The following is an 11,109-nucleotide window of genomic DNA, read 5'->3' on the forward strand; positions in this document are numbered from 1 at the left end:
TTTAATTTTTTATTTCCTATGTAGATCTCGACCCTTGAAGGTTTATCTCGATTCTCGCCCACAACTGTTAGATGTAATCTTTGTTTTAATAAATACAACAATTAAAAGTTGTGTTCCAAAAGGGGGTCCACTACTTAAATGTGTGCAGGTCCAACATCAATTTAGGAGTAAAAGTTACCGTAGTAGATTTACATTTGTGTAAGGAATCTGTGTTGTCTTGTGCTCCTTTCCAAATGAATATTTAGGGTATGTTTGGTTTGAGGATTCTCAAGGTTTGAACTGTAATTAAGGTTCAAACCAGTGTTTGTTTGCAAAAAATAAAAAGTGGTTTGAACCCACTCCAACAAAACTAGTGTTTGGTTTAAAAAGAAAAGATTCAATGATTGAACCCTGATGTGATGTTTAACTATACTGAACGCCAAAAAATAAATCCACCCCTCCCCTTGGTTTTGGCCGGTTTGAACCCCAGGTTCAATCCTCACATGGTTCGAACCCAAAATTCATGGGTTGAACCCTTAGTTCAAACTCCACAATTCAAAACCCAAAAGTTCAAACCACCATGGTTTGAACCCTGATACCAAATAGACCCTTAAGTTCTTCAAAGGAACTTGGAATTGACTCTATCGATAGTCTCTTTTAAGGCTTTTCATTGGAAAACACCTCCTTTGAGCTTTGTAGGATGGAAATCGTTCAAGGTAAGGGACTTGTAGCATCTAGGACTTCAAAAATCTTATTTTCTTATTTAGATTAAAATGTCTCCGGGAAAAGTCAGTAGTTGGAAGATTTTAGTAGATCTCGTCCCTGAGTTGACAGGGTTAGCTTGTCACAAAGAGTTGTCATTGCTGTGTTGATAGATCCCGTCCCTGAGTTATTGGTGTTAGCTCGTTGGAGAGTTATCATTGCTCATGTAGGCTGAACTTGTGTTGATGCAAGCACATGAGGTAACCAAGGCATTTTTAAGTGGAGAAATAGGTCGACCCGAGACATACCCACTATTTAGGGTGGTGGATGAGTGCCAAGGGGGTAACAAACGGTGAGGATATGGATGATGACATCCTCAAAGGTGTTCCTTTTGAAAGGAGCAAAGATAATATTGAAGCTTTAGTCCGCAATCGTGATAAGCACATAGGGAGGCTGGTCACATATGGGGACGACCTAATAGGGGTAGAGCTGTCTAAAGCATCCATATATTTTCTAAGTTTAATACACAAACATCCTTAAGGTGTGGTGGAACAAAACCATTATTTCTCATCCGACATAGCTAGCAAACTCCAATTGAAGGGTGCATCATTGTGTACACCAGAAGTGTGGTCTCTACCTCCTCGCTTCCTTAACACCGACTTTAAATGTTTATTAAATATCTAAGGCATGCTCAGCTGCAATTGTAGGAGAGTGGTGAAGACATATCTTATTGAAGATTCATGTGTAAATTGAGCTTGATGTAGATGAGTTTCTCCTTTTCTACACCTTGAACTCGGTCTCTTATGCTTTTTACTACTACTTAACTAATTTGAGGTTTGGGAAGAAGCTAGTTATAAATAACCTTATATAATTTGAGGTTTGGGAAGAAGCTAGTTATAAATAACCTTATATAATTTGAGGTTTGGGAAGAAGCTAGTTATAAATAACCTTATATAATTTGAGGTTTGGGAAGAAGCTAGTTATAAATAACCTTATATAATTTGAGGTTTGGGAAGAAGCTAGTTATAAATAATCTTATATCTTCCCGTGATCGGAAGGAGAGGTTGTCTTCATAGAAGGGCCCTATGCAAGACACTTTTACAGGTTGAGAACCCATGTACAAGCTTTGAACGGGCATACAAGTGGCTTAGTCAGATTATCTCTTATTGCCTTCTTAACTTCTTGAATTTCTTGTTTGTAGTCCAACACCATGTCTGGCTTGAGCTCACTAACCAGAAGAAGCATAACATTGAGATTGCCCTCCTTGTGCCTGAGAGTGATAGGACATTCAATAGGCTTGCTAGCTCAGAGAATCTACTATGGGTAGGGCATAAGGCGATCGCGACCCCAATGATTATGGTCAAGGAGGAGCACGGACAACCCCATCAGTCTCAACAACATTTGAACATGGTTGACTTAGTGGCCCATCATATGGATCGTAAAGGTCCACCTTCTTTGTCTTGTAATTTAACCAAAATTTTGTAGTGTCCTCTTGTCGAGCTAACATTTCTCTCTTTTGTGTAGACATGATCCCAAAGATGAATATCAAGAGGCCTCGGGATCTGAAGGAGAGGGATTTGAAGAAAGCAAAGACTGGATCTTCAGGGACGAAGAAGACTCCCCTGTAACTTTGATGGTCAAATTGTCGAGCAGTTTGCTACCAGCTCTATGCCGGGCTGGAGAATCCATCGATCCTGTTCCAAGGTTAGGAGTGCTGAGCTTGTGGACATTGACGCGACCAAGGAAGAATGCGACTTTCTCTCCCAGATGCCTCCACACTTTAAATGTGTGTTTGAGTGCATTTACAAAAATTATTTTGACAAGGACTCAAGTCATTGACTACCAGCTACGGGTAGGAGATTAATCTTTAGCTGTTGCAAGCACTCCTTTAGAACTCGTACATTTCTCTAATGGATTAGATCTTCTCTTTCTCAGGATCTCATCTCGTCTATTGCTAACTACGAGGAGATTGCTAGCATGTATGATCAACACCAATGCTCCTCTAGTGTGATCAAGAAGCTAAAGGCAAATCTCGAGGTCGAAGAAGGAGACCATAGAGGAGTATAGGTCAAGGAAAGAATCAACTTGACATCGAGATCAACTATGCGAAGAAAATCAACCAAACTCTAGCCCTTGAGCTTGAGATCGAGAAGAAAAAGGTTGCTTACCTAATGGCGGAGCTTCCATTCCGTGTTGAGGAGGCCTGAGTTGGGGCATTAGAAGTGTTTAAGAGTTATGAGGAATATGAGGTCCTCAAAGACAAGCTTTATGAAAGTGGGGCAGGGGCATGCGTTGCTAAAATCAAGAGCAAACTCCATGATCTCAACCTCGACTTTTTATACAAACATCGAGGAAGAAATGGCTAATGAGGTAGATGTCCAACGTGATATAGTCCCCACTAAAGCTATTGATCTAGAGGATACTCCAAAAGTATAGCTTGGTGGTGGACCTAATCAGCTGCTTTAGTTGCTCATGTTTATGTATATGTGTGTGTATATAGATACATATATATATATATATATATATCTAAGATATTCGTTGTTGTAACGTTGACAATTGGCTTATGTGCATGAGACCAAATATTATATAATATATATTTTGATATGGAATTGATAGGCTCCGGCAATCTCTATATTCCGATCCCCTAGATTGGTGTGTCGTGCAAAAGGAGTAATAAATTGGTTGATTACTTGTTTTTACATTGTGATATGGCTTTTTCTTTGGAGTATTCTTTCTAGGGTGACTGACCTAAGTTTGGTTTTGCCTGCTGTAATGAATTCTTGGAGGAAAAGGAATTTGGTTTTGGAAAAGGTAAGAAGGCTCATGTCATGTGGAAGGCAGCCAAGATTGCTATTGGGTGGCTTTATGCGTTTTTGGAACTAAAGAATTTTGCTGGTCTTTCCTTTTCAGATTTGTTGAGGGAACGAGGGTTGTTTTTGTAATGGTTTGGGTAGGCACTTGTCGTCATTGGCTGCACCTGTTTAGTTATTTATAAATCTTCTCTATTTCTTATATATGCGTGGACATATATAAAATTGTGCTCTTGTATGTTCCTAGTTGGACGAACTACTTATCTACTAATGAACCGTACGATCTATAATTTGTTTTCTTGTGAATAGATATCCAACACTTGTACAAGAGTGAACTGCAAGTCTATGCTCAAAAACGAAATCTTGGTTTTCCTGTGTACTCTTGTGAGCGGGAAGGTCCTCCACATGCAAGTCGCTTCAAATGTAGGGTAACAATTGAGGGAAAGACATATGAGAGTTCGGAATATTTTCACACGTTGAAGGAGGCTGAACATGCGGCTGCAAAAGTTGCTTTGATTTCGTTATCTCCTGATTGTGTTCAAAAGGTTAGATTCCCATTACCAGTGGCCATATATGTGTGCTCATGGATGTATAAACCTTAGTTTACTTTGGTGTAAACTTCATTCCTTCTTAGTTTAGTTTGTTGTAAACTTCATTATTTCTCGGGTTAACTGCCTGTCGTCCTTTTCTTTAAATTCTTATTTAATGAATGAAAGCATATGTTTCATATAAGAACCAATTCTGTAGGATGATTCTGCTTTCTACAAGAATCTTTTGCATCAACTGGTTCAGAAAGAAGGTTTGCAGTTACCGGCTTATTACCCTAACCGATCTGGTGAAGCTCATTCTCCAGTTTTTGTTTCAAGTGTGGAGATAGAAGGAGAGCATTTCATTGGAGAAGAAGCAAAAACCAAGAAACAGGCTGAGATGAATGCAGCAAAGGTTGCGTACAATGCTTTGAAAGAGCGTAAGTGTGTACAGCTTTCTAGACTTGTCATTCCTCACGCAGATTGTCTTTTTTTTTTTTTTTTTGAGTTTTTTTTTTTGTTTTTTGTTTTTGTTTTTTTTTTATGAACCATGTTATATCTGTAGAAAATTCCACATTCACCTCTGACCTAAAGTATTAAGCTCTTACATACCAATTTTTATAGACAAAGGCTGATTATTATGTTGTCTTGCTCAGGTAGATCAAGTCAGATTCCTCTCGTTATGCCCTCCTCATTTCAAGGACAAGAAGCTTCTAAGTTTTTATCTTCTCCTGCACAATCAAATACTGCTGCTAATTTGCTGCAACATATTAAACCCACTGCACCTGTGCAGCAAGCTAAGGATCGCACAGGTGAGAATTAAGAGCTGTTTTTATACTACTCTATCATTGCCTTGATGTGATAGGTAATTATGCTTTTCCTTTGAACGTCTGAACTAGGGTAGCATCCACTTAGCAACTCGCCCTTCATACCCCACTCCAATGTACATTTAATTAGAAACTTTACTCTTTACATGTTAATCATAAAGCAAGACACTTTACAGTCATCTAGGGCTAACAATTTTTAACTTTCCTATCTCTTTGTCCTGATCTGAGTTTGTATGAGGCTATCAAACTTTCCTTAACCAAGAAGAATTACATGTATTTTTCCAATGGAAAATTGATAAGAACCAAAGCGGACTAGAATGGAAAAGTAGAAGAACAAGCCAAGTACGCTGTAATGAAGAGTGAAATTGAGCTGGATTATATTGACTTCAACCCAAAAGAAACGAGTACAATAATGAAAAGGATAACTAGCAGATATTTGAGAGATCTGCAAACTCTCCCTAAGAGCAAAGCTCCGATTACTCAGAAGAAAATCCATCTACCTGTGACCCTTTATTCTTTTTCCTTTTATACTACTACCAGGCGCATTACTAACAAACTTCCCTAAGAAACTCTCCTCTCCTGCCTTACGCCAAACTGATTCCCAAAAAACAAAGTGCGAACCGAAAAAACCGCCTCACGCCAAGTAACAAGTTTTGCACAAGGACAATTACCCTTCTACCCCTTGCTTCTTTTGGCGCCTCACATACTTAAAACGTATTGGAGGCTTGTCAATACCCGTTGCCCACAGTTTCACCCTGTCCGCAAGGTGAAAATTGGGAAACTGTCGCTGAATGGTAGAAAATAGTTCCCAGGTGGCGTCACTAGTTGGTAGGCCCTACCATTGGATTGAAACCTAAGGGCCAGCTACTGGATTAGTGGAAGGTGGTCGGACCCCCAAGATGGTGGCCAGGGTGACCACCATTTCCAACTCAGTGGTTAGTTGTGGAGGAATCAACTAAGATGCCTGAGTAGCACCAATAGCACGGCGCAGTTGGGACACATGAAAAACTGGATGGAGGAAGAGATGGGCAAATCCAATTGCTAAGCCACAGGTCTAATCCGTTCCACAACTTCATATGGGCCAAACAATCGTGGAGCTAGCTTAAGATAGATAAGGTCGCCCACCTCAAAGCTAAGCTTGCTTCTTTTCCCATCAACTATAGCTTTCATCCTTTGCTGTGCGCGAAGCAAGTGTTGCTTCAACTCATCCAGCACACCGTCGCGCATTGCCAATTGCTGCTAACAGAACCCACGATAGTGGTACTGGCACCAAAGCGGATGAGAGTGGGTGGATCGCGTCCGTACACAATGCGAAAAGTGGTTTGTGCAACCGTGTGGAAGGAGGTATTGTACCAGTATTTCGACCACGGTAGCCACTTCGCCCATTGCTCCGATTCATCATAACTGAAACAGTGAAGGTATGTCTCGATGCAATGGTTGACTACCTCTGTTTGGCCATCCGTCTGCGGGTGGTACGCCGTACTACGCTTTAAAAAGGTGCTCTGCAAATGAAACAACTCAGTTCAGAAAATGCTCAGAAAGACTTTGTCACGACCAATGACGATAGAGCAGGGTATGTGTTAGGATCCGTTAATGACTTGGGAACTAGTTTGGTTAGTGGGCTTAGAGTTAGTAGGAATTAGTGTAAATAAAGGGGGTTAGGAGCTTATGAGGGGGATGTATGATTTTTGAGAGTTTTGGAGAATTGTTTTAGGGCTTGGGAAACTAAGATTTGGGAGAGTTGCAGCCTCGCGAATGCTGCTATATCAGTGTTTTCTTCAATTTAATTTCATTCAATAAAGCTTTAATTCTTAAGAAATTGCTGGGTTCCAATCAGTCTGCCATGGAGGTGCACAACTTCATGAAAACACCAACTACCATTTGGGATGTGAAAGGGTGCCGAAGACCGAGGAAATGAGCATACTTGTTTAGACGATCGACCACAACCAAAAATGGAGTTGAATCCGTTCGATTTCGGCAAGCCCTCAATGAAGTCCATGCTGAGGTCTTCCCATATACATCAAACGTTCATGCGACAAGGCAAAACCAGGTGGTGTAGCCTCAGCCTGTTGGAGAGCTAGCTTAATCCGTTCCCACTTGTCATGCTCAATCTCACGCTGAATTTCTCCCAAGTCCAACACTTGTGGGACGGCTAGAAGTGCTAAGGATGGCTCTCTTGGCAAGCGGGAGAGTGCATCTGGCCACTTTATTCTCCCTCCCTGGTCGATATTGTATCTCAAAGTCAAATCCCAACAACTTGGATAGCCACCGCTAATGTTCCATGGTCACCAACCTCTGCTCCAATAAAAACTTCAGACTTTTCTGATCAGTCGGTTAAGAGCGCAATAGTCCACACAAAACCTCCAACTCCCATCCTTCTTCTTGACAAGGAGAATAGGACTTGAAAACGGGCTAGTACTTGGTTGGATTATGCCAGCGGTCAACATCTCACCAACCAATCGTTCGATCTCGTCTTTTTGCACCTGTGGGTAGCGGTACGGCCGTGCACTAATTGGTGGGGTGCCCAGCTTAAGGTTAATGGCATGGTCACGGCTCCTGTTCAGAGGCAACCGTTCCAGCACGTGAAACACCGAATCAAATTGCTGCAAAATGGCTTGCAAGGCAGCGGGAACCGTGCTACCTTCGGTAACCAACTCGGCCACTAAATCCCAAGTTGTGGCACTAACCCTTCTCCCTTCGGCTTGAGTGCCTTCATCATTGCCTTGACAAACACCAAGATTTGCTAAGGCCAGATCCCCTTGCAAGGTAACTTAAGCACCTCCTAATTTAAACCTCATGGTGAGCTTTTGCCATTGACATGCATGCCGCCTAGAGAACTCAACCACTGGATTCCCAATATGACATCTGAGCTCGCTAAATCCAGAGGAAGGAAATCCCCGACTATCTCCACTTCCTGCAACGAAAGGACCACTGCCTTACACATGCCCTCCCATCTCACCGAGAACCCTATTCCCATTAACTCTCCATACCCATCCGTGGTCGCCAAGGGCAATTACAATTTCCTAGCCAACTCACTGGAAATGAAATTATGGGTTGTGCTGCAATCGATTCACACTACCAACTCTTGCTGACCTATTTGCCCCATGAAGTCAACTTCATGGTTTTGGATGTGGTCAAACCCACGACTAAGTTAAGGGATAATTCCACCACCTCTCCGAACTTTAGTGGCGCCTTGTCCTTCTCCTCCACGCCTGCTGGTTCCCCATCATCACTTATAATCAAACACCTGCAACTCCCTTCTACACTAATGGCCTATTGTATACTTCTCATCACAACGAAAGCAGCCCCTTCTCGCGCTTTGATTGCAATTCCGAATTAGTAAGGCGTTGAAATGGAGGCTCACCTCTCAGAATTGGTGGTTTTTTTGCCACCACTGACGCACGACTCAGTTGGTTTGGAGTGCTCTTCGAAGCGAGAGTGGATGTATGATTAGGGTTAAGGCTGCACCCGCAAAACGATGTCGTCCCACTTTTATTGTGCCTCCATAATCCGGCCCAGCCCATTAGGTTGCATAATACAAACCTCGGCCCGAATGTCCGGCCACAGTCCATTCACGAAGTTTCCTTCGAGAATGTGTTGCGGCATATCCGTCAGCGGCACCACTAGGACTTCAAACTGGCGCCGGTATTCCCGAACGCTCTCAGGAACTTCTTGCACACAATGACCTCCTTCGTTGGTCGGAACCGATCCAGAATGAGCAATTTCAACTCCGGCCAACTCCAGATCTAGCATCATCCATCCCTCCACTGGAACCATGCGAGGGGCTCGCCATCAAAACTCACCACCGAATCCACCATCTTATTCGTGGAGAAGTAATGTTCAGCCTTGAAAAGCCATCTGGGTTTGTTCCGTCGAACATATGCATTTCCAACCTCCACACCCGATACTCTGACCTCGCCTCACCATCACAGACAGCACTACCCTGATCGCGAACGTCTTGCATTACCGTTGACTGGATCGATGGCGGCTCCGCTCGACTCACCAACGGTCGAGTTGTCCCTTTTTCTCCTTCTGCAGTTCCTCTTGCTGAACCATCAATTGGTCCAATCTTTTCCATTATGGATTCATATTCTTCTCCAGAGCGGGTATCTTACGCATTTCCTCCTTGAACGCTTACATCTCCTTCTAGATTTCTGCATGGATGCCCTCGCCAGCCTCCTCCGTCTTCTTTGGTGGTGCCATTAGGATTCTTGCTCTGATGCCAGTTTGGTAAGAACCAAAGCAGCATAGAATGGAAAAGCAGAAGAACAAGCCAAGTACGCTGTAATGAAGAGTGAAATTGAGCTGGATTCGTTTGACTTCAACCCAAAAGAAACGAGTACTGTAATGAAAAGGATAGCTAGCAGATATTCGAGAGATCTACAAACTCTCCCTAAGAGCAAAGCTCCTATTACTCGGAAGAAAATCCAGCTACCCCATGACCCTTTATTCTTTTTCCTTTTATAATACTACCAGTCGCATTACTAACAAACTTCCTAAAGAAACTCTCCTCTCCTGCCTGACGCCAAACTAATTCCCAAAAAACAAGCGCGAACCAGAACTGCGTCACACCAAGTGAGGAGTGCTGCCCAAGGACAAATGAACCTTCTACCTCTTGCTTGTTCTGGCGCCTCACATATGTAAAACGTTTTGGAGGCTTATCAAAAATTTTTTGGGGTCCTAAATAAAAGCATTCGAATAAAACAAATGTCAATTTGTAGTCTCTTTATAAAATATCAGATTTCTTTTATTTTAATTTGTTCACACCGTAAGCATGACTTTATCTTGAAGTCTTGACTTGTTAAAAGAAGTCCTATCAGAATTTGGGTTGGATAAGTTAAAAGGTGAATGTCTTTTATGTACAACGAAATTTAATAAAGTTCCTTCACAGGCACATAGTATGCCAGGTGCATATTCACGCACAAACACAGTGGTATACATTTTATAAGGACAAACTTCATTTTATTTAATTTCATACCTTGTATATAAATTAAGTCAAGTCTATTAACAACAAAACAAAACAAAACACTGCCGAGGGCCTTCGTTGTATTGGTTCGCCTTATTCATTTATTAGTTTTTATTAGCATTAAATTCGGGAACATTTTTGCACGTCCAACTTGGTTCATATGATTTTTATCGTCACTCTCTTACCGGAAAATATAGAATTGAAGGAATTATGATATGATAGTCATTATATGTATAAAGAATCTCTGAATCGGAACATAGAATATCTATAACAGCACATTTTTATAAACTTTTGATTGAAAGAAAAAAATTTGCCATTATGACAGGTGAATATGGTCCGTCTTCATCTGAAATTTTACATGGCTCTATACCGAATGTATTCCCTTCTGCTCCATGCGAGTCCAGAAGAGATTCGTCTTCATCTTCACCTTCTCCTCCCAACTGCTCAACTAATTTGGCTGCCAACTCGAGCTTTGAGCCGTCATTCACTAGGATTGACTTATCCTCCTATAAAAGGATTGCCATTTATCCAGCAAACAAGCCAATTCCTGATGGCAGCACTTCGTTGCCCATGCGTGATGATAATTGGGTCGCCTTCGCTCCCCCGGAAGCCACAAGGTAGTCAATAATCACGCTTACAGAGCTTATTCCTGTTGACTGTGGCCTTGTGTTTTTTGGGCTTGTGGCAGACTTCTTTCTCTCTGTTTTTTTTTTTCTTTATTATTGCGAGCTTGTGGCAGTTGGTCTATGGGAAACAATATGCTTTATCTAGTTTTTTGATTCGTTATTGTCATGCGTTTGGTTTGTACTTGCTTGAAATATTACATGAGACAGATTCATGTGCAATATGTATTGGAAAATTGTGACATATAGGCCTTTTTTTTTTTGAAATGCGAAAATTCATTTCCCTTGAAACAAATTACACAAAACTAGGGGTGACAATTCGTGTTACGTATTGTGTTCGTGTCGTGTTTTGATCGTTTTTTTTAAATTTACAGTCAACCTGAACACGACTCGTGACACGAAATTTTTTAAAAATCGCAACACGATCACTTTACGAGTTGACACGATACGATCTGAAATTAACCCGTGACACGAAATTGACCTGTGAATCTGAAATTGATACGAAAATTGTATACTTTTATTTACTTTTTTACATATTAGAAATAACTTAAAATTCATAACACATTAAATTACAATAATATCCATTGAAATTAAGTAAATAATAGTATAAGATTTTGAGTATAACTATCATGATATCATAAGTTCATAATAAAATTTAAAATATGAAATGAAAAA

General features: G+C 41.2%; 2 protein-coding genes across 2 annotated transcripts; both read left to right on the forward strand.

Moving 5' to 3' along the window:
* Positions 1–1,735: 1,735 nt before the first annotated feature.
* Positions 1,736–2,326, forward strand: LOC21397841. Its single transcript, XM_024169040.1, has 3 exons — positions 1,736–1,785; positions 1,883–2,125; positions 2,206–2,326. Exons 1-3 carry the CDS (start codon positions 1,767–1,769, stop codon positions 2,307–2,309), a joined length of 366 nt encoding a protein of 121 aa, XP_024024808.1. The 5' UTR covers positions 1,736–1,766; the 3' UTR covers positions 2,310–2,326.
* Positions 2,327–3,622: 1,296 nt separating this feature from the next.
* LOC21397842 (double-stranded RNA-binding protein 4) lies at positions 3,623–10,597 on the forward strand. The gene is made up of 5 exons (XM_024168935.1): positions 3,623–3,635; positions 3,801–4,036; positions 4,239–4,458; positions 4,675–4,830; positions 10,137–10,597. Exons 1-5 carry the CDS (start codon positions 3,623–3,625, stop codon positions 10,430–10,432), a joined length of 921 nt encoding a protein of 306 aa, XP_024024703.1. The 3' UTR covers positions 10,433–10,597.
* Positions 10,598–11,109: the final 512 nt, after the last annotated feature.

Source organism: Morus notabilis, unplaced genomic scaffold (genome assembly GCF_000414095.1).
Source record: "Morus notabilis unplaced genomic scaffold, ASM41409v2 Scaffold489, whole genome shotgun sequence".
Taxonomy (NCBI): domain Eukaryota; kingdom Viridiplantae; phylum Streptophyta; class Magnoliopsida; order Rosales; family Moraceae; genus Morus; species Morus notabilis.

Bases quoted from the DNA above. Each gene is read 5' to 3' on its own strand.
- LOC21397841 (XM_024169040.1), top strand. The intron at 2,126-2,205 runs GTCCACCTTCTT...TCTTTTGTGTAG, and splicing joins CCATCATATGGATCGTAAAG to ACATGATCCCAAAGATGAAT.
- LOC21397842 (XM_024168935.1), top strand. The intron at 4,037-4,238 runs GTTAGATTCCCA...CCAATTCTGTAG, and splicing joins CTCCTGATTGTGTTCAAAAG to GATGATTCTGCTTTCTACAA. The intron at 4,459-4,674 runs GTAAGTGTGTAC...TGTCTTGCTCAG, and splicing joins GTACAATGCTTTGAAAGAGC to GTAGATCAAGTCAGATTCCT.